General features: G+C 35.8%; 1 protein-coding gene across 3 annotated transcripts in view; it reads right to left on the bottom strand.

Moving 5' to 3' along the window:
* Positions 1–24,849, bottom strand: part of LOC127881844 (uncharacterized) — a 37,529-nt gene that overhangs the window by 2,103 nt on the left and 10,577 nt on the right. For all 3 annotated transcript variants that reach the window (XM_052429992.1, XM_052429993.1, XM_052429994.1), the window contains exons 4-10: positions 16,056–16,211; positions 14,024–14,191; positions 13,489–13,567; positions 9,671–9,777; positions 8,636–8,711; positions 3,171–3,265; positions 650–1,891 (exon numbers count right to left, since the gene is read on the bottom strand). In XM_052429992.1, coding sequence (XP_052285952.1) covers positions 650–1,891; positions 3,171–3,265; positions 8,636–8,711; positions 9,671–9,777; positions 13,489–13,567; positions 14,024–14,191; positions 16,056–16,211 — 1,923 coding nt within the window. The remainder of the gene's footprint in view (positions 1–649; positions 1,892–3,170; positions 3,266–8,635; positions 8,712–9,670; positions 9,778–13,488; positions 13,568–14,023; positions 14,192–16,055; positions 16,212–24,849) is intronic.

The raw sequence follows: 24,849 nt of genomic DNA, 5'->3' as shown, positions 1-24,849 counted from the left end.
TCTATATGTACATCACAGGCCAAGTCTCTTTAAATTGTTTAGCAATTTTTACATTTTGCAAAATTTTCGACCATCTTTATTAATTTCACGCGTCTTAAATCTGCTATTCACATGTTTTTGAAAATAGGTCTGAGGTGCAAAAACCAGTCCTGACTGGTTTAGAGAGGTACAATTACGTATGGAATGACCCAATTATGATCCAAAGAATGACCGGTATTTGGCATTGAGGGGATTCGAGTCTCGAGGAGATCTTTTACGCATAGTTTTATAGGGAAAAAAATGGGACCGGACAATTTGTCCGTTTTAGAGAGGATTACGGTAAAGAGAGGATCCGGTTTAGAGGGTTTCCACTGTACTATGCACTGCTATCTAATCACTCATGAAGCAATAACAATAGGTTTGTGTGCAGCATACATAAGCAAACGATAGCCATAATTAAATTTACTTGATTAACATTTATAAGAACTTATTTTAACTAACTTAAAAGATGTTTTTAATATGTGTATAAACACATTTTCAAGTGATGCATTTCTGAAATTTTTTATGTCACAATGTAATGTCAAAACAAAAAACAACCTAGGCATCAAATAAAACCCCTAATACACTTACATAACCACGTTCATAGGTCCAACAATCAAAAATTACTTACAAACACGCACAACAGGTCGAGCAGGAACGCCTTGTGATGCAGCCTCATCACTATTTGCCTTGTTTTCCCCCTCAACTTCATGGCATGATTCCTTTTTCAACTCGTTGCAGGATTTCTCATCATGACTCTCCTCATCTACATCGGAGAGCAACTTATTGTCCTTCTTGTCTAAACTGATGTTGTACGGTAATATGTCCTTACTGACCAACTGACAGCTCTCGCCGTTCTCGTTACTACTCATCAATGCACTGATTCCTGCATTCATATCGTTACAAGGCAATGTGGTAGCAGCTCCAACTGTTTCATTCATCGTGCTACTTGACACTCTGGCAGCCACCGCTCTGCCTTGCAATCTCTGCAATTCATCTTGGCGCCTCCCCAATTCCTCTTCTCCACCTATCCTTACTGCCCCACCGTCAATATTAATGTTTATCACCGAGTAGTTTATAGGCGCGTTGAAGTTAATTGTCGAACCACCACCAGCTCTTGAATTGTCGTTTCCATTATTAGCATTGTTACCTTTACATTTCTTGTTAACACACTCTGCTCCAGAGGTAAACTCGGACTCAAGAACAGTCTCCTCTCTGCTTGGTTCAACACCTATTGCTTTCAGATCCTTTGTTCTGTTTGTGCTAACATCGTCAAATAATGCTGCGACTCTTGTGCTACTTGATCTTGACCCATCGCTACTATGGGCTTCATGTACCGCTAATTCACCAGCGGAGCTGCGTGCAGTCACACCCATGATATCTTCTTCCATAGAAATCTCACTATTCAATGTGCAATACATTTCATTTAACTCCTCCGGTATGCTAAGCGCAGACTGCCCATGGCGGCTGCTACTACCATTGGTATTTTTCATATTTGAGAGTTCCTTATACAGTCTTGAAATTAGTTGGGTTTCGGCTAGGGTCGAAGGTAACAAGGGTTCACGCTCTGTATCAGACTCCATTGCACAACTTTTATCCTGATTGTCTCCCATGTATGCACTTACACCATTTATCTGCCCTTGGTTAATTAGAGAACCTCTGCATGGAGTTGGAAAATGGGTTGAGTTATGGACCATTGGTCTGGGGTCAATCAGTAAAGATTGAGCTCCTCTGGTCTGAAGACCACCAGTGTCTGATGGAATGAAGACTTCAATTGGTGAATGACTAGCTCTTCTGTCACTAGAACTTGAAGGAATGGTTTGTGGTAATATTCGTGTAGACAGCACATCATTTGTTGAACCTTGGGATGGGCCTGAGGGAGAAAATAAAACAAAAATAAAGGGTTAAAATTTGCATCAAAAGGTCCATGCATTTATTTGATTAACCCTTTACCACTAAGATATGTATTTTGACGCATTTGAAGTCCGTTAGAAAGTATAATTTAATTAAATACTTTTCTTACTAAATAAAAGTTTTAAAGGCTTCATTTCCAAACCTTAGTTACTGATGAGCAGCAAACATCATAAAACCCAAATCATAAAAAATGCAAGTTACTCGTAGGCTGTTCTGGTTTTATGCTGGTTGCAAAAGCCATTTTCACTTTGCTTCTATGGGGTCATGATTTTCAAAATGTTTATATTACTTGCAAACAAGTTATTGTAATTAAAGTTCAAGAAAGGGCAACATACAAGGGGATCATTCAATTATGAAGAAGACAGGTTTAAAAATCAGAACGGGAATTTAAGATTATTTTAACTAAAGCTCTAAAATGTGGGACAATCTTGTTTCACATTTTGGAAAAAATACTAAGGTTATTTCCCCACTTAACAGGTCTTAACCCGTTACCACTTAGATGCCTTTTTTTACACATTTGTTGTCCCTCAGAAACATAAAATTTTATTAAAGGCCTTTCTTCCTAGATTCAAATTTAAAGGTTCCAACCCTTAGATACTGATGAGCAGCAAACAGTATAAAACCTGAACAGGCTCCGTATTACTCGAAGGCTGTTCTGGTTTTATGCTGTTTGAAAAAGCCATTTTCACATTGCTTCATATGGGGGGAAGGGTTAATGCAAACCCTTTACAGATTTATGTTCCTTTTTTAAAATGCAGCCATTAAATTCACCACTTATTTGGGAACATTCCCCGACTGAGAAGCTATTGGTTTGAGATATTCATATTTAAGTTCATGGACTTGCTACCAAATAAGGAGTTGCACTCATCAATTATAAAAAAAGTTTTGGTATGTCTTTTTATAACACTACACCTGACATTCAATAAAGACTCAACTTCAAAATACAAAGCACCAAACTCCTGATAACCCTTTCCCACTCAGAAGCAAAGTGAAAATGGCTATGTGCAAACAGCATAAAACCAGAACAGCCTGCGAGTTACTCGCAGTCTGTTCAGGTGTTATGCTGTTTGATGCTCATCAGTATCTTAGGGTTGGAAATGAGGCCTTTAAAACTTGAATATAGTAAGAAAGATCTTTAGTCATATTTAACTTTCTGAGGGACAACAAATGCCTAAAAAAACGTATCAAAATGGTAAAGAGATAAACTTAGTATGTAATAAAATAAGTTGTCCACATACCTCTCACCAAACTGGAAATGTCCTTAATCCAATTCGGACAAGCTGAAGGATTGCTTTGATACTTTCTGCAGATGGCCACAGAGACAACAATAAACCTGAAAAATACAATTTAACCCTTTACTTTACAACTTAGATAGGTATTTTGACACATTTGTAGTCACATAGAAAGTTAAATTTAATCAAATAACTTTATTACTTAATGCAAGTTTTAAAGGCTTCATTTCCAACCCTAAGATACTGATGAGCAGCAAACAGCATAACACCTGAACAGACTGCGAGTAACTCGCAGGCTGTTCTGGTTTTATGCTGTTTGCACATAGTCATTTTCACTTTGCTTCAGAGTGGGAAAGGGTTAAACACATCACAATCTACATTCTAACATTTGTATTTAAATAACTTGTGTTTAATTTTGATACTGTAAAAATACTAAAGCTTTCACACAATGTGAATTTCAAAATAAATAAAATTAAGATTGAATTGTTTCTGAAAATATAGAATGTTTGATTAATTGATCATCCTAAGTAGTGATAATCCCTTTAGTAACCCTTTTCCCCATAAAAAGCGAAGTGAAAATGGCTTTTGCAACCAGCATTAAACTTGCAGTCTGTTCAGGTTTTATGCTGTTTGCTGCTCATTAGCAACTTAGGGTTGGAAATGAAGCCCTTAAAACTTGAACTTAGTAGGAAAGGTCTTTAATTAAATTTAACGTTAAAAGGGACTACAAATGCGTCAAAATATGTACATGTATCTAAGTGGTAAAGGGTTAATTAAGGGGGGGAGATCAAAATATGTCCATGTATCTAAGTGGTAAAGGGTTAATTAAGGGGGGAGATCAAAATATGTACATGTATCCAAGTGGTAAAGGGTTAATTAAGGGGGGAGATCAAAATTATACATGTATCTAAGTGGTAAAGGGTTAATTAAGGGGGGAGATCAAAATATCGAGGGGTTAAAGCCAGAACGTGATAACTCCATTTTTCAAATAGTGGAGAAAAACGCAAAATTAAGGTTTGACAGACTACAACTTTTAAATGAATATGAATATCAGCATAATATTTGGTTATAAGATAGGTAATAGTATTGTTATGACATTTTAAACATATTATATGATTGCATAAAATATTTTAATGCTTTTGTCTTCAAAATAGCACTTACTTCATTCTGGCATAAACGTAAAACATATATTTTCAGAGTACAACTGTGTTAAGTGCACTTGGTGCTCTTTTGCATAAGAATTGAACGCTGCTTTTCCTATGCCATACAGGACTTAGTGCCATTAAAGCAAAACAGCCTTGTGCTATGCATCTATTTTACGAGACTAAACGAAACATGTGCACTTAAAACAAGTTTATTTTAATAATCATAATGGTAATTCTTTTTGTAGAAGTACATACTTATTTTCTTTTGCATTCTAGATTTCAACAGGACGTGCAAATGTGTCTCCAACCTTAACAATGGAAGAAAGTTAAGATTCAGATATTCTATTCCACATCTGCATCTTATCTATCTTTTATTGTATCTGGGTCTGGAATATTCTTGAAATACTGGTGATATTCTGAAGGAATTATCCCTTCAGAGCAAAGTGATTGCAGGTCTTTCTTCTTCGTTGCTGTAATTGGAAGTTTGGAATCTACAAGTGTTTTATGTCACATTTTATAGAAGGTCCTTTAATAGAGGATTTGATTTGATTTTATAGAGGATATGAGTTTACCACACTGAAAACTGGTGTCATCAAAACTGCAATTAAAAAAACACATACCCGGATCACAATTGTAGTTTTATCAATTTTATTTTTGTCCATATAACCTTTTGTCCACTTACATTTACAATATTTGGCGGCATTACAGTTAAAGCTACATGCATGATATAAAAAGCGTCATAGTATATTTCATAGGCACTACAACATACGGAGTTCTCTTTGGTGTAACCCTCACAATTGGTTCCCATTAGTAAATATACAAATGTAAATTTCTTTGCTCATTCTATGGAAGCAGGTACACTATCACACTCCATCTGGGTATGTCCACTTTCTAAATACTTTTGTTCAATGGTGTCTATGTTTTTACATTTTTCAATGCAACAGTAATAACCTATTTTTGATTTTGACCACTACAACAGTCAGAATAAAAACAGACATTATTTTCTGTCATGGGAAGAGATTTCATGTAAGTCAAAAGACAGGTTCCCACTTCACAGCCGCATTTTCCTTCAGTTTCGTTCCACAATAAACATGTCAAACTTGTGTTTTGTAAACAGTAAAAGAAAATATTGAAACTTTTTCTTTTTCTTTTATAATAAACTTGGCTCACACGAGAACATGGAATCGGTAAAACAGCCTCTAGATAAAATCTTATTTTACCATCTTAGTGGGAGAATAATGTCTTTTAGATAAGCACCAATAAAGGCATATTCTCCCTATCTAATTACAAATTAGCACAATAGTTTGTGTATTCCTGTTTAAATAAACAAGATGCTATAATTTCTTAACAAGGTAAGGGCTTCATATTTTGTTTTTACCTTAAATTATATGCACAAATGGCTTATTTTTAAATGATTTAAGTGCACTTAAATCCTTTTGGCACATGTTTTACTCTCAATATGTATGAAAACTTATTGTGCCAGAATGACTTAAGTGCACTTGAAGCATTCTGGCATACACCAGATTTGTCGATAAGCACTTAGTGCACCTTGGTTCTTTCTATGTTGTATTCATGATGTGAATCCAGGGAATAGTGCATATTGTAGAGCGTTGGAATAACTTTATGAAAGTGCAAACAAGTGATTTTTGATAAAAAGTGCACTTATCACGTTCTGGCTTTAGCCCCTCGATATGTACATGTATCTAAGTGGTAAAGGGTTAATTAAGGGGGGAGATCAAAATTATACATGTTTCTAAGTGGTAAAGGGTTAATTAAGGGTGGAGATCAAATTATACATGTATCTAAGTGGTAAAGGGTTAATTAAGGGGGGAGATCAAAATTATACATGTATCTAAGTGGTAAAGGGTTAATTAAGGGGGGAGATCAAAATAATACATGTATCTAAGTGGTAAAGGGTAAATTAAGGGGCGGAAATCAAAATTATACATGTATCTAAGTGGTAAAGGGTTAATTAAGGGGGAGATCAAAATTATACATGTATCTAAGTGGTAAAGGGTTAATTTAGGGGGGAGATCAAAATTATACATGTATCTAAGTGGTAAAGGGTTAATTAAGGGGGAGATCAAAATATGTACATGTATCTAAGTGGTAAAGGGTTAATTAAGGGGGGAGATCAAAATTATACATGTATCTAAGTGGTAAAAGGTTAATTAAGGGGGGAGATCAAAATTATACATGTATCTAAGTGGTAAAGGGTAAATTAAGGGGCGGAAATCAAAATTATACATGTATCTAAGTGGTAAAGGGTTAATTAAGGGGGGAGATCAAAATTATACATGTATCTAAGTGGTAAAGGGTTAATTAAGGGGGGAGATCAAAATATGTACATGTATCTAAGTGGTAAAGGGTTAATTAAGGGGGGAGATCATTATTATACATGTTTCTAAGTGGTAAAGGGTTAATTAAGGGTGGAGATCAAATTATACATGTATCTAAGTGGTAAAGGGTTAATTAAGGGGGGAGATCAAAATTATACATGTATCTAAGTGGTAAAGGGTTAATTAAGGGGGGAGATCAAAATAATACATGTATCTAAGTGGTAAAGGGTAAATTAAGGGGTGGAAATCAAAATTATACATGTATCTAAGTGGTAAAGGGTTAATTAAGGGGGGAGATCAAAATTATACATGTATGTAAGTGGTAAAGGGTTAATTAAGGGGGGAGACCAAAATTATACATGTATCTAAGTGGTAAAGGGTTAATTAAGGGGGAGATCAAAATATGTACATGTATCTAAGTGGTAAAGGGTTAATTAAGGGGGGAGATCAAAATTATACATGTATCTAAGTGGTAAAAGGTTAATTAAGGGGGGAGATCAAAATTATACATGTATCTAAGTGGCAAAGGGTTAATTAAGGGGGGAAATAAAAATATGTACATGTATCTAAGTGGTAAAGGGTTAATTAAGGGAGGAGGTCAAAATTATACATGTATCTAAGTGGTAAAGGGTTAATTAAGGGGGGAGATCAAAATATGTACATGTATCCAAGTGGTAAAGGGTTAATTAAGGGGGGAGATCAAAATTATACATGCATCTAAGTGGTAAAGGGTTAATTAAGGGGGGAGATCAAAATATGTACATGTATCCAAGTGGTAAAGGGTTAATTAAGGGGGGAGATCAAAATTATACATGTATCTAAGTGGTAAAGGGTTAATTAAGGGGGGAGATCAAAATATGTACATGTATCTAAGTGGTAAAGGGTTAATTAAGGGGGGAGATCAAAATTATACATGTATCTAAGTGGTAAAGGGTTAATTAAGGGGGGAGATCAAAATATGTACATGTATCCAAGTGGTAAAGGGTTAATTAAGGGGGGAGATCAAAATTATACATGCATCTAAGTGGTAATAGGTTAATTAAGGGGGGAGATCAAAATATGTACATGTATCCAAGTGGTAAAGGGTTAATTAAGGGGGGAAATCAAAATTATACATGTATCTAAGTGGTAAAGGGTTAATTAAGGGGGGAGATCAAAATATGTACATGTATCTAAGTGGTAAAGGGTTAATTAAGGGGGGAGATCAAAATTATACATGCATCTAAGTAGTAAAGGGTTAATTAAGGGGGGGGATCAAAATTATACATGTATCTAAGTGGTAAAGGGTTAATTAAGGGGGGAGATCAAAATTATACATGCATCTAAGTGGTAAAGGGTTAATTAAGGGGGAGATCAATATTATACGAGTCTTGCTCTGGGAAAACAGAGTTCAAGGAAATTGTGTTCAGTGCTGTCCCTGAATAGCCTTTGTGTTCAGTGCTGTCCCTGAATAGCCTTTGTGTTAAGTGCTGTCCCTGAATAGCCTTTGTGTAAAGTGCTGTCCCTGAATAGCCTTTGTGTAAAGTGCTGTCCCTGAATAGCCTTTGTGTAAAGTGCTGTCCCTGAATAGCCTTTGGAGTGTGCACAGGCTAATCAGGGACAACACTTTCTGCTTTGATTGTATTTTTTGTTGAAAGGAAGTCTCTTCTGAACATAAATCCAGTTTAACCCTTTCCCCTAAAAGAAGCAAAGTGAAAATGGCTATGTGCAACCAGCATAAAACCAGAACAGCCTGCGAGTAACTCGCAGTCTGTTCAGGTTTTATGCTGTTTGCTGCACATCAGTATCTAAGAGTTGGGGATGAAGTCTTAAAAACTTGAATCTAGTAAGAAAGGTCTTTAATTAAATTTAACTTTCATAATGACTACAAACACCTCAAAATAGGTATTTAAGTGGTAAAGGGTTAATAAATAAGGGTCCCATGTTTGAACCCTCATTTCAGTATAACCTAATTACCAGTTAACAAAACTGAAGATGAAATACTTACAACAAGGCCACCACTACCGCGATAGAGAACAAAGCAATGTGCGTAGTTGTATGACCCAATGGGGACTCAGGCGAGTCTGAAATGGTAAATTCTTTCATAAATAAGCTGTGCTCTGTGAAAAGGGGGTTTAATGAATTTGCTTAAAGTATCAACAATGATTAGCCTGTGCAGTTCGCACAGGCTAATCAGGGAGGACACTTTCCGCCTAAACTTATTTTTTGCTACGAAGAGACATTCTTTAAACGAAAAATATAATAAAAATGGAAAGTGTCAGCCCTGAATAGCCTGTGCAAACTGCACAGGCTAATCTGGGACAACACTTTACGCACATGAATTAAACCCTCTTTTCACATAGCAAGTTCACAACAACTAGAGCTTTGTCACAGACGTGACGTATACCCCCACGTGCCGCATCGACACAGACTATTTTGCATGTTGTCTTCACAAAACAAGAGAATCTAAATGGCGATTTTTAAGAATTATTATGCCATTATTATTTATGGCCATTTTGACCTTTGAACTCTTGAATTCTTTCGCATGACATGCTGTCCAATGACTGTGAACAAAATTAATGTACAGAGTCATTTTAAAATCTCACAATTAATGAAATAGTTATGGCCCGGACAAGATCATTTATGGCCATTTTTGACCTTGAACTCACAGTGTGACCTTGACCTTGGAGATATCGACGTAATTCTTTCGCGCGACACACCGTCCAATTATGGTAAACAAATGTGCCTAATGATTTTAAAATCTCACAATGAATGACATAGTTATGACCCAGACGAGCTCATTTATGGCCATTTTTTTACCTTTGAACTCAAAGTGTGACCTCGACCTTGGAGATATTGACGTTATTCTTTCGTTTTTAATACAAAATCATAAAAATAAGCTTGGCAGGATTATATGTTTGCATGAAAATGCTTCTATGAAATGTTAAGAACAGACACTCAGACCACGAAAAACAGACAACTAAAGAAACTCACATTGCGGAGAGAATTCAACAAACCCCTATTTTTTTAAAGAAATACACACCAGACTTGACTTGCTGTGACAACGCAAGTGGCAACTCAGGGGACGGCCCGGATGTAGTGGTGGTGGTGGTCCATCTCTTGGGTGAATTGGGGTCAGGCTGACCCAGTCTGTCAACACAATACAGCACAACTTAAACATCACTGGTATATTTTCTTCCACTGAGGGTCATTATCAGTCAGCACATATCAAATTATTAACCCTTTCCCACTCAGAAGCAAAGTGAAAATGGCTATGTGCAAACAGCATAAAACCTGAACAGAGTAACTTGCAGTCTGTTCAGATTTTATGCTGTTTGCTGCTCATCAGTATCTAAGGGTTGCAAATGAAGCCTTTAAAACTTGAATCTAGTAAGAAAGTTTGTTAATTAAATTTAACTTTCTAAGGGACTACATTTGCGTCAAAATACATATCAAAGTGGTAAAGGGTTAACACACACTATGTGGCACCTATCGGCTATAGAATGGACTTCACTTCATGTTATTTACATATACTCTGGGGAAGAAAAGAAACTTTAACAAGTTTAACTGCAATCTTTACTCCAGTACACATTAATGTACACACAGTTTTATAATGTGTTATAAAAGATAAGTAGTAAAGCTGACAAAAAATCAAAAACATACTTTTATCTGACTTCAGCTTGCAATTGCAAGCCTAAGTCCCACATCACTTTGAATCAACATCTTCAAGCTATTTAAGAGTAAGCTTTAACCAACATTAACACAAAATCAAACATATAAGCTATACTAAGAGAAATAAGACAAAAATGACATGTTTTGGTTGTACACAGATGCCCCCACATTTTACTTTTATCTAAAAACTCAATTTTTGATAAAAACAAACTTTTAGATGGTAAAAATAATGACATTTGACCATAAGTTGTGACCTTGACATTTGACGTAGCAAGACAGTTGACAAGTTGTCTTAAGATAGTTGACATTTGCGATGAGTTATTGAACAAGAGCTGTCTCCATCGGAAGACATATGCCTCCGAAAAACGCTTTTTCAAAACCTAAATGCAGATTTTGAAACCTAAACGCTGACCCTAAGTTCAAGGTCCAGGGGGTCAACATTTGTGTGCGTATGGAAAGGCCTTGTCCATATACACATGCATATCATATATGAAGGTTACATCTGAAGCAACATAGAAGTTATGAGCATTTTTCGAACGGAAACACAATTTTTTTATGATTTAAGGGCCGTTACTCAGAAGTGCCTGGGTAAATTTGGCTAATTATCAAACTTAAACTAGATTTTATTGCATTACACATTTTTATGAAGTTTGGTGAAGATCCGATGACAATGCTGAAGCTATTGAGCAGAAACGAGAAAAAACACAATTTTTCTATGATTCAAGGGCTGTAACTCAGGAGTGTCTGGGTCAATTTGGCTGATTATCGAACCTGACCTAGATGTTATTACCTTACACATTTTCATGAAGTTTGGTGAGGATCTGATGACAATTGGTCAAGTTATTGAGCGGAAACGAAACAAAAAGGCAATTTTTCGATGATTCAAGTGCCGTAACTCAGGAGTGTCTGGGTCAATTTGGCCGATTATTGAACTTGACCTAGATGTTATTGCCTTACACATTTTCAAGAAGTTTGGTGAAGATCCTATGACACTTGCTTGAGTCATTGAGCGGAAACGAGAATAAAAACAATTTTACGATGATTCAAGGGCGGTAACTCAGGAGTGTCTGGGTCAATTTGGCCAATTATCAAACTTGACCTAGATGTTATTGCCTTACACACTTTCATGCAGTTTGGTGAAGATCTGATGACAATTGCTTGAGTAATTGAGCGGAAACGAGAAAACTCCCAATTTTACGATGATTCAGGGGCCATAACTCAAGAGTGTCTGGGTCAATTTGGCTGATTATCGAACTTGACCTAGATGTTATTGCCTTACACATTTTCATGAAGTTTGGTGAAGATCTGATGACATTTGCTTGACTTATTTAGCAGAAACTAATCCGGACAGACGAACGGACTAACCGACTAACTAACGGACGGTGCCATTTTAATATGCCCCCAGAACCTATGTTCTGGGGGCATAAAAATACATTCATAAATGGCAAAGTTATAGCAAAGGCAGACAATTTTATGGTCTATTTGCCCTTTGACAGCTATCTGTAACAGTTACCTTAGAGATGGGGAAAATTCGTTACATTTAACACAGGGCTGAGTCCATAGGGCACAGATGCACCTAAATTGAAATTTTCATAAAACTCAATTTATGTTACAAACAAGAGTGCCAAACTGTCACAAGTTACGCTTGTTCGAAGGTTTTGGACAGCATGCTCAATGCTTGAAATGCACTAAGTGACCTCGAGACCTAGTTATTGACCCGGCATGACCCATATTTGAACTTGACCTAGATATCATTTAGATGTAACATCTGACTAAATTTGGTGAAGATCAGATGAAAACTACTTCAATAAGAGAGCGGACGCCATGCTAAATGCTTGAAATGCACTATGTGACCTCGTTTTTGACCCGGCATGACCCATATTCGAACTTGACCTACATATCATCTAGACACAACTTCTGACCAAATTAGGTGAAGATCAGATGAAAACTACTTCAATTAGAGAGCGGACACCATGCTAAATGCTTGAAATGCACTAAGTAACCTCGTGACCTAGTTTTTGACCCGGCATGACCCATATTTGAACTTGACCTAGATATCATCTAGACACAACTTCTGACCAAATTTGGTGAAGATCGGTGAAAAATACTTCAATTAGAGAGCAGACACCATGCTTAATCCTTGAAATGCACTAAGTGACCCCATGACCTAGTTTTTGACCCGGCATGACCCATATACGAACATGACCTAGATATTGTCTAGACACAACTTCTGACCAAGTTTGGTGAAGATCGGATGAAAACTATTTGAATTAGAGAGCGGACACTGCTGTGGACGCCGCCTGCCGCCCGCCCACCAAGGGTGAAACTATAATATGTTTTTTTTTTTAAACGGGCGTATAAGAAAGCACTTTAATGATCAAATTTGAAAACTGACCTGTAGGTGTGGCCTTAACCCTTGAGGTAGACGGGTTTAATTGCAAAATATTGTTTAATGACGGTTGATATTTTCTCAGAGTTATTTAAAAACAAGCGATGTGTTTGTGAAACACTATGTCCCCATATATATGACCTTTGACCTTGAAGGATGACCTTGACCTATCACCACTCAAAATGTGCAGCTCCATGAGATACACATGCATGCCAAATATCAAGTTGCTAGCTTAAATATTGCAAAAGTATACATTAAATGAGCGATTTTGACCCATATATTTGACCTTGACCTTGAAGGATGACCTTGACCTTTCACCACTCAAAATGTGCAGCTCCATGAGATACACATGCATGCCAAATATGAAGTTGCTATCTTCAATATTGCAAAAGTTATGGCAAATGTTAAAGTTGGGGCAAACAAACAAACCAACAAACAAACCAACAGACAGGGCAAAAACAATATGTCCCCCACTATAGTGGTGGGGGACATAAAAACATACAGGCCAAAGTTATAGCAAAGACAAGAAGTGTTCAGGTCTGATTTTACCTTCGACCTCAAAGTGTGACCTTGACTTTTGAGATACCTGTTTTACAGGCCAAACATTGTCTTTGTTTACATTTTTACATTTGTTTACATGGCTTACATTTGTTCCAAGTTATTTAAAAATCTATCAATAAATAGCAAAGTTATAGCAAAGACAGGGAGTTTCTGTTTGAAGCAATGACCCATAGGACGCATAGACAGTGCAACTGCTATGAAATGTTTTTTTCAAAAGAAACATTAAAAGGCCCCCTTACCTGAGCAGAGTCACATTAATGACACATGGCCAGCAGCCAGGTTGGTCCTTGTCAGCGTACCAGGGGCACAGCTCACACTCTGTCAGGGAGAAATAAACATTTAAATATTTAAATATTTTTTTTATTGAATAAGCTTTTTTTTTCAACACAAGTTGTCCTAAGACAGAACGCTTGACTTCTTCCCCACTTTGATAATATTATAATGAACATTTTCTGTGTTATATTTCACTTGTTATATTTACGCCAAAGTTGAATATCTGTTATAGCTATGGAGGCATAAATAATGTCAACTAAAATCTGAAAATTTTTAAATTACAAAATATTGGCTACATCATTCTAATTAATACTGGAAGTTTATAGCATCTACAACAGAACATTTGTTATGATATGATAGGGCCTGTTTTGGATGATTTTATGGCTGATATGTATCTAACTCTAAGTGGTAAAGGGTTAAATACATATCTAAGTGGTAAAGGGTTAAATATGTATCTAAGTGGTAAAGGGTTAATCCAAAACTGTCATATATGTAACTCACTTCCTGTCGACTTGTTCAACTGCTGATGAGCAGGACAGGTGGTCACCGTCTCACATGTCCCTACACTGCTGTAATGGGGCTCTTTCCATAAACATCGCTCAACTGCACATTCGCACGAGTAGGGCCAAAACTTGGAATAGGAACCCTCCTTTACAGCATGGAAGTCATCTGCAAAGAGAACTAACTTGGTAAAGAACTACAATTAAAAAATTAAATGCTTAATACCAAAACTTTTGGTCTTGCAGTTTCATTTTATATTTTTAAGTTTTCACTATACATTGTATACATATAAGGGAAACAAATAACAAGGTGAGGGCAATTTTGACCCCAGGGACATGCTTTGAACTCACTCTGTAGAGGGCCAAGAAACAATGATATGTGCCAAATATTACACCTATGGGCCTTGTTGTTTTATAGATGTGTAAGATTTCAATAAATACATACATGTATACAGGAAACAAGTAACCCCCACAGCCTTAACTATTTCCATCCAAGGCCTTGCTTTGAACAAAACCACTAGAAGACCACCATGCAATGTTACATGCCAATTACCAAACCTCTGGGCCTTGCGATTTCAGATGTTTTCACTGGGCTGGGTAAACTTTGAACCCAGGGTAATGATATAAAAAAACATGGTACAGGGCTTCCATAAAATGTTATATGCTAAATATGACAGCTTTGGGCCTTTCTGTTTTTATAAGGGTAATATCATAAGTGAGTGTAACCCTAGTTATTTAGTTACATGAGACGCAGTGGTGTAGTGGATTATGGTGTCTGCCTAGCGATCAGTAGGTCACGGGTTTCATCCCCATTGTGGGCGTTGTTCTTTAGATTTTCCCCAAAGACACCAAGAACTGGTTCTAGTCCCAGGAAACGGACCAAATAAGCCTTCAGCTTTCTATGCAATCAAGCTAAAATAAATAGGTTTAATCTTGTTAACCCTAGTTATAAAGTATTTATCTAGTTATTGTTTTCAAAGTTATTGTTATTATTAGGGATGGCATCGAATACCAATATCGGTATTCGAATGTTCCCAAATTCATTCAATCGAATATTCGAATATTCGCATAAAACGGCTGGATTGATGTTTCCTTGTTATGTGTTAATTTCCATTGGTTTGTAAGTTATATCCGTTTGCTAAATACGAGGCTGTTTATTAATGTTGCTATCGAATAATTGTATCGCTGTCGACTAATACTATGACCGATACTGTGATCAGGCACAAATAGAATGAAAAACATCGTGTCATATAATTTTATTTTTTAATGATTCCACAGATTTGTAGCAGACGGCGCATATGTAAAACTAAGTTTACACACATTACACGTTGCGGTCTTCTTATCCACAGACCGTGTAAAGTATTCCATACTGCAGAAGGGGCTGGTGGCATTTTCAGATTTGAATTATGATTCCTTGATGATTTTTTAATTTATATCATCTGTTACTTTTGAGTAATTCACGTATTTAAATGTCTGTTCAAACTGTGATCACAAAAACTAAATTATTATTCGCAAGTAAATTGAAGACCTTAATTGGTACCTAATTGACAAACAACAGTTCGGGCCCTTTCTTATAGTAAGTATATTGCATTGCGCGATTTGAGTAATTCACACATTTTAATGGCTGTACATACTGTGATCACAAAACTTAATTATTATTCGCCAGTCAATTGAAACCGTTAATTGGCACCCCATTGGCAAACAATTAACAGTCGGGGCCTTTCTTAGAGCGTGTATATTGCATTGTGCAATCAACACTGATACGGGCCGCGTTATCAGTTTGACACGAAGTCACGTCAAACATGTTACTCCCAGGTGATTTCGGTTGCTTTTAGTAAGCGGTTCGCAGGTCATTAAATATTGGTGAAATTACGTTTGGAAAAAAATGCGAATATGTGAATATCATTTTTATTATTCGAATGCTGACCATTCAATCAAATATTCGAATAATGTTGCCATCCCTAGTTATTATACAATTGAGCTCATCTAAGACAATTAAATTCACTACATACTGAAGCTTCAAACACGCCTACCTAGAGGACATTTCCCATGGTTATATGGATTCGATTTGAAGCAGTCTGTATTGGTAATATCCAAAGACGACACATTCAGTAGCTGTATGTAGCCCTCGCTGCATTGTTGGCAAATATCTTCAGTACCACTGACATTGCAGGGCACTAATCCATAACCTGCAAGGAAAAGAGGAATTCGCACTGTTCATTTTCCGATGTATCTGTGTTAGTTTCGTGGAACGGTCACTCACCAAATCAACAAAAAGTAATGTCCCACAAATATAAATGAAATTAATGTACACAATGTGAAATGTCTGATCGAACCATGCAACTTAAGAAGAGAAGTCATTTTACTATTGAAGACTTTTGCATGCTGGGAAATTCGTCGTCTGCTAAAATGTCGTCTGCTGAATTTCTAAAATTAGATTTTTTTTCAAAGAATCCTATCAGAATAGCAAACAGTTCTGTTGCGTCTCATTTGGATCCAAACTGTTTGCAAAGGCCTTCAAAATTCGGTTCCAGCACTGAAAGAGTTACACCACATGACCTCTGTGGCAAGACCAGTGTTTGAGCCCACAAGGCATAATTTAAACAATGTTTATAGAGATCCAGTTTACAAACCCCAAATACAGTGTGTTTTTTCACCATTTGGGGAATGGGGCCAGGTCCCTTTGGATCGGGAAAATCGATGCGTTTTGACCAAAAGTGGGAAATTAGTGTTAGTGTTTTTTTGCTAACAAAATAATGCTTCAAAAATGAGGAAAGTGTTTAAAATATTAAATTTAATAAAGTGTTACTTGTAGAGCTGGATGGGAGATTAACTAAATGTTGTTCTAAATAAAATATATATTTTTTTTTTACCTTCAATTAGGAATTTTTAGGTCCCATTTGGGTAACATATATTCTTTTTTTTCATTGGGAAAGGGGCCCGATTTTGAAAAAAAACAACACTGTATGAAATATCTGTCACTTTCAGTTCAATAGAAAAAGACTAACACAGGAATTGTGTTATTAAAATTAAACCTCAAGATCATAGTATCAGGACCAGTAACTGTTTTAAATTTTAAATTTGAAAAAAGATGTGTTTGTGAAGCACTATGTCCCCTCCCCATATATTTGATCTTTGACCTTGAAGGATGACCTTGACCAGGGGTTTTTTCTGATATGTAAAAAAGGCCGTAAAAGCGACCCTTTCACAAAGCAAACAGACCCGATCCCAAACCAAAATAATAAACAAGTGATGTGTTTGTGAAACACTACAGTACAGTCCACTCGTTTTCCCCAAAAAACGCGCTCACTCTGCGTTTTTTTTCCTGCTAGCGAGTGTTTATGCGGAGTTTGAAAGCCAGGTAAAACGCAGCGTTCTGCCCAGTTCACTAATACCCGCGGCGTGTATTACTTTAGCCTAGTCGGTAAATGCAGACAATTTCCGTTCTTATCAGCGACCGCCGCGCAACACCGCGTTAGCAGTGTGCTACTGGGCATGCCAAAAAATAAATACATTGTTATTAAAATTGTTTAAATACTGTGGCATATAAAAATAAAGATAATTCTATAGAAAATTAATACGTATAAAAATTATGTTTTTTAGTTCACAGGTACGTCTACAATATGAATGAATATAAGACATTTGACAAATTAATATTTAAATCATAACACATATAACACAAGAATAAATGTTCCGTAAAATTTCCAAATGAGAATAATAATTAGTAATCCGAAAAACATTATGATTTTTAATGTTAACACAACGTTTACAAATGCTTCCAATATACAGTCATCATGTATATTTCCCGACAAAAGCGTGCGAAAATTATGCCGCAATGTACAAGGTCAAGGTATACTCCTGCAAAGCGTGCGTGTATTGATTTTTTTATACAAACTTTGTAGCGCAGAGAATATTGAATTTTGTTGATTTCGGTTTAAAGTTTCTTTGGTATTTTTAACAAAATTATATCGCGAATAAGTTGATATTTCCTCCAAAATAATTTCAAATCGAACATGCCGAATCTTTATCGTTACAATATTTTAGTAGAGTAATTATTTTAACAGTAATTTTACTGTAAACTGATTAAAGAAGACATCTGGGCGGAACTGGATTTTAAGTGTTTGACGTTATGAAAACACGCAAAGCTTGTCTACTGACCTATTGTGTAGACTGCTGTCTGCGGTGTTTTGACAAAAGGGATAAACATGTGTGAATGTCACTCTGCCGCTTTGGTCCATAATTACTGGTAAACATTGTTTTGAATGTCGACGCAACAAGAATACAACTGTGAATATTTACTGCATCTATCAACTCAATAGTTACCACCTTCTTTTAGCAATCAATGGAATAACCTACCTACAAAGAGAAAATAAATGCATTAGCGAGCAGAGAATTGACTTTGTTCCGACAATTAAAACCATTCCTTATGCATTCGTTGAACGTGTTTACTTGAGTAAGTTATGCTTTCCTTTGATAACGTCAAACTGTCAATTCACACAGATTTGCGAGACTTTTAGGGTCCTTGGTCATTTGTTTACATGTTCAGTATAGAAAATACACCTGCTTACATGAAAACTTTGGATTAAATTATCAAAATAAAAACAATGTTGCAAACTGTGATTATATTAATTGGTAAGTATCAGTTTAAAGACGACGTTTTGTTTGTCGTAAATCAACGAGTTTTCTATACAACTACTTCTACAACCACATGGGGATCGATCTATCTTGGTTGTTTTTTTTTTATTGCATATTATATATATATATAAATAAATATATATATGTACTTGTAATAAATGTAATTTTATTTGAAAATCAGGAAGTCAAACAAAGTTAAATTGATTGTTATCTCGTTAAACACAGATTATCCCCCGCGTTGCCAACGCCGAGGGCCACAGCGTCGGCTAATCAATTTTGCCGATCGTTCAACCCGGAGTCCCAAATCATGCAAACGCCGCGTATTGCGAAATTATCTTAATCTCCTTCGGAGATACTGTCCGCGGAGTATGGAGGGAAATTGGGGAAAACGCATGGAGTGAACTGTATGTCCCCATATATTTGACCTGACCTTTGACCTTGAAGGATGACCTTGACCTTTCACTACTCAAAATGTGCAGCTCCATGAGATACACATGCATGCCAAATATCAAGTTGCTATCTTCAATATTGCGAAAGTGTACATTAAATGAGCAACTTTGACCCATATATTTGACCTTGAAGGATGACCTTGACCTTGACTTTTAACCACTCAAAATGTGCAGCTCCATGAGATACACATGCATGCCAAATATGAAGTTGCTATCTTCAATATTGCAAAAGTTATGGCAAATGTTAAAGTTTGGGCAAACAAACACACAAACCAACCAACAAACCAACCAACAGACAGGGCAAAAACAATACGTCCCCCACTATAGTGGTGGGAGACATAAAAACATTCCCAATTGCAATTTTTTGTTGTTGAAAGAAGTGTCTTATGAGTTATGATTATTAGACTCTATATCTAAATTGTATTTTTTAAACAACCTACCATATATATAACCATAATTTATGATTTTAATCCAAAATGGCCAGGAAAAGACCTGTTGTGTAAATATTTGTTGAAAAAAATATCCCAATTTGGTCTTTTTTGATAAAAAAATTCCCAAATTTGCCACTTTTATCGATTAAAAAATCCTACTTTGACCAGACTCCTTTTCCCAAGATGGCTGGAAAACCCCCTGCTGACCTTGACCTTTCACCACTCAAAATGTGCAGCTCAATGAGATACACATGCATGCACAATATCAAGTTGCTATCTTCAATGCAAAAAGTATGGGCAATGTTAAAGTTTGACGCAAACAAATTAACCAACAAACCAACAAACAGACAGGGCAAAAAAAATATATGTCCCCTAGTATAAACTGGGGGACATAAAAATGTTATGTACATAAATAAGCCATGGGCTACGTCTTTTTGTTACTGTATTCCAAATATGTATGCTTTGGTTACTTAAGGATTGATTCTTATTTTTCGGGCGTTAATACAGTCTGAACGCTCAGGGCGAGTTATGAAAATTCTGTGAAGCGCGCTAGCGCTTCTCGTAAATTTTCAATACTCGCCCTGAGCTTTCATACTACATAAAAGCCTGAAAAATAAGAATCAATCCTTATATTAATATTTGTCCTTTGATTTGAAACAATTAAAACATATTTGAGCATAAAAAAACAACTCATAATTGTTTGCTTTTAGGGAGGCAACACATGTTGTAATCTTAGTTTTGGGAACAGCTAGAACCCGCCCCTTAAGATTTTGTTATTCATTATTCCTGCGCGAAGAAAAGGAGTTCTGAAGTTTTACTATAAAAGCACATTATTTGGAAAATTAAAACATCGATTGCAGCTGAAATTGTGCTGTAGAATAGATTAATGCCATTATTTAAGCTTTGACAGAGGTCATAAAAACTAAATTTAGTATAAAGGACACGCTTACCTCAATGGCAACTTAAATCCAATGCTAATAAGTTACAACGATATACACTTCCAGTGTCTGTTCTTAAGGTGTTATGGATGACAAACACACAATCCAAAATACGTTTTGGATTCGTTCGATGCTTTAAACAAATATTTAACTGTAAAAAATACACCACGTCCATATTGTTTTCGTAAAATGTTTCGTCACCGAAATGACGTCACACAAGATACGTCATAAATTGCGTATTCAAGTGATGAAAATAAAATACGTAAAACTGGTTCGGTAATATATTTTTACAGAAATATTTGACAACTAAGACAATTGATGGGATAAATCGAAAACATCGAGAAATGAAACATCAAAGAAACAAAAGTAAACAAATGGGTAATGTTTATTCATGTTTGTTACTATAATTACAAAAGTAGTGCGGTAACGGTACTGGTCACTGTATAACTATGCGTCAGCGTCTTGAAACCATTGGTCCAATTTTAGAAGCTCCGCCTTCGAAGGCGGTATCGCCAGCTTACGGGTTACGCAAAATGAACTTGTTCATTTTTCTACAGAAAATTAAGAGTAAAAGTAAATATAATATTTTGGACTTGCACAATTTGAACAACTCAATAAAATATCTTTATTTTCTCAATATTATGTGAAAACAGATAAAAAGGTTAATAAACAATAAATGAATGTTCTGCTAGTTATGCCTGCATGGTTCATTAGACTCTGACAATAATAGCAAATAGTAGTTTAACTGCCGATATACAGTATAATGTAAATGACATAATTATTTACATTCTAACAAATCCAACAAAAAGTTTTATTTATTCAAATATGAAAAACTTACATTTTTACAAGACTTAATTTTTCAGAATTAAGCATTTGCTTTTTTTTTAAACATATTTAAAAATTTTAAATGAAAAATTTATTTGAACTGTGTTTTTTTTATGTCTATAGAAAATTCAGTGCATGGTGTCATCCCAGATTAGCCTGTGCACTCTGCATTTGTCATAAGGGACGACACTTTCCCTTTTATGGTATTTTCGGTTTAAAAGAAGTCTATTTTTAGCAAAAAATCCAGTTTATGGGGTAAGTGTCAACTGGGCCACACTTACATGTACATGACTGTACCTCACATGCAGTTAAAGTGATATTATGGGCATTTAACAGTATATTATAGGTGTCTATCGCAACCGTTGTTTATTTTTGGTGTTTTCACTTCATATACACTTATATTTGTTAATGCAACATCAACATACTAAAACAATATCCCAGAAAGAGAAAAATAATACATTTGAACATCAACCGTACTTTCGTTTTGACAACTCAGACGACAGAAATGATTTGATGTATGATGTGAGTCTAAATGTAGTTTTCATGCAGATTCGTTCATACGACACAAAGACACAATTTTGTTTTACGGATCATTTCGGCTTAGAGGACTGGGTGAGTCATGTAAAATATCAAAAATAATATATATTTTTTATAAACAACTGGTAGCAAGATGAGTTGTAGATAATTGGTCAGTTACCACATTTTAACTAATATTTTTTACCTGTTAATTCTTTTCAGCTCAATTCAACAGTGAAAAATGCCCATAATATCACTTTAACCTCGTTTTACTATTATTAATGGAAATATTATTACTTCCTGGTTGTCTGCTGTTCAAGGAATTCAGAAAATATTTGAACCATTGTAAAGGTTATCTATTTACACCTGTATCTATTACAGCTCTCTAGTGCAGAATGTTTTTAACTTGATGGTTATCAAGATATTTTGAATAGTATTTCTAAGTGCAAAATGAATAATTCTTAGTGCACTTTGTATTAACCGAAACATCACAAAGTCATAAGATATGAGATAAATACTTAAATGAATTATAACACAAATTCATTATTAAGAATAAATTCAATGTATAATAATATACAATTATTGAAAAACAAATGCACAGAAACAAAATTTGAATCCACTAAAGGTTATATGCTTAATTGAACCCTTTTCCACTCAGAGGCACCAAAGTGAAAATAGCTATGTGCAAACAGCATAAAACCAGAACAGCCTGCGAGTAACTCACAGTCTGTTCCAGCTTTAAGCTGTTTGCTGCTCATCAGTATCTAAGGCTTTAAAATGAAGCCTTTAAAACTTAAATCTAGTTATTAAGTTATTTAATTAAATGTAACTTTCTAAGGGACTACAAATGCATGAAAATATGTATCTAAGTGGTAAAGGGTTAACAAAGGTTTTTTATCTGTGATTGACAGAAAATCTTTTGCGCCAAGTCCTGGAAAAACTTTGCTTACTGCATGTGCATTATATGTTGTTGCAGATTAGCCTGTGCAGTCTGCACAGGCTAATCAGGGACATCACTTTCCACCTTAACTGAATTTTCGTTACAAAGAGACTTACTTTAAAAGAAAACTTCAATAAATGCAGACATTGTTGTCCTGATTAAACTTTGCAGAGGCACATTTAGGACAATACCATTGTTTTTTTCCGTTAAAAATTGGGTGTTTTTGGCCCCATTTCCAATGGAAAAAAGTATATATATTTTCCCAAATGGGACCTACACATTTCCAATTGAAGGTTTCCAAAAATAAAGTACTTCTATTCTCAATTTTGAAGCTTTTTTAAGCAAAAAAGCTACAAAACTTAATTCCAAATTTGAGTCAAAATGCTGCTAATTTTCCAAATTCAAAGAGACCCGGCCCCATACCCAAAATGGTGAAAAAAACACTGTGCATTAAGTAGGATTTTCCTAGAGTGCGTCTCATTTTATATGCTCGGCATATTTCACTACAAAAGTGTGCCAATATTATTTATGTTAACTGCTGACAGAAAATATGTACATGTGCATACAATGAAAGAAGGTCATGTGACAACAGCAATATGATATCTTCCTTTGAAAACCATTGTCAAGTGGTTTAAATAGCCTAATGAAAAGGTTGCAGATAATCCTCTAAGTTTTAAAGGAAATAACATGCAATAAGTAGACCCGTGGATATATATGGGGTTACATTCCATGAAAAAAAAAAAATGAAATTAAAAACAAAGTTAAATTATATTCTATGAATCTCAATTCTTTTTAAATTAAGAATTTTAACAGTGTATTTCAAAATTAAATACCCGGAAGCAGTTCGAACTCGTGTTTTTCAGTAGTTTTTTATCCAGGCCGTTTTAGCGTGGCGGGGCGCCATGCCCTTTTTTGTAGCGCCTTTCAAAGCCATTGAGCGCCACCCTGCCATTTCCAAAGGCCGCCGCCCTGCCCTTTAATGAGCACCCGCTGTTTTCCGTCCTCTATTGTTACGGTATGCTTGATCGCAAGATTTAATCGATAATTCTGCTCGCCATGCGCCCTTATTGATAACATCTTAATTGCCCATTCTCCAAACTACTTTGCCGACTAGTATCAGAGTATGGCCCCAAGGCCGAGAAGATTCGCTCGGTTGTGAATAAGTCATGCGTGAATAACCCCGTGTCAATATTTATCGATAATTTCAGTGGCTTATACGAAGACCACTAATCGATCGGTAATGTGTACTCGTCCACGATAAAATCGTGGACAGTTACTTCGGAGACTTCTATTGAAAACCTAGATTTTCCTCGTGGAAAATGTGCATTTCATGCATAATACAATAATATCAAAACATTTATTTCTATGCGTAATTAAATTTAAAAATAAAAACAAAGAAGTTGTCTCATTATTGATATGGTCTTTTAGATAATTAATTATTGAAAGAATTACTGTTACGTTTTCTAATTATTGTGGTGATGTCTGTCTGTCCGTCCGTCCTGGCCACCTGCTCCTCCTACACTATTAGCACTAGAACCTTGAAACTTACATACATGGTAGCTATGAGCATATGTACGACGGTGACAGTGACGGAATTTTGATCTGACCCCTGGGTCAAAAGTTATGGGGGTTGGGGCGGGGCCGGGTCAGAGATTTTCCTGCGACCGCGATTCGAAAAAGGCTCATAACTACTGTGTCCCTTCAGATATTGCTTTCATATTTGGTATGCATGTGTATCTAGACAACATCTATCCATACGCATAAACTTTTTGACCCCTGTGACCTTGACCTTGAACTTTGGGTCAGTTTTTAGGTTTTGAAATCTGCGACCGCGATTCGAAAAAGACTCAGAACTACTGTGTCCTTTCAGATATTGCTTTCATATTTAGTAAGCATGTGTATCTGGACAACACCTTTCCATGCACACAAATATTTTGACCCCTGTGACCTTGACCTTGAACTCGGTCCAGTTTTCAGATTTTGAAATCTGCGACCGCAATTCGAAAAAGGCTCAAAACTACTGTGTCCCTTCAGATATTGCTTTCATATTTGGTATGCATGTGTATCTGGACAACACCTTTCCATGCGTATAC

Source organism: Dreissena polymorpha, chromosome 5 (genome assembly GCF_020536995.1).
Source record: "Dreissena polymorpha isolate Duluth1 chromosome 5, UMN_Dpol_1.0, whole genome shotgun sequence".
Classification (NCBI taxonomy): domain Eukaryota; kingdom Metazoa; phylum Mollusca; class Bivalvia; order Myida; family Dreissenidae; genus Dreissena; species Dreissena polymorpha.
Note: the sequence above shows the minus strand (reverse complement) of the source record. Positions and strands in the feature narration are given on the sequence as shown.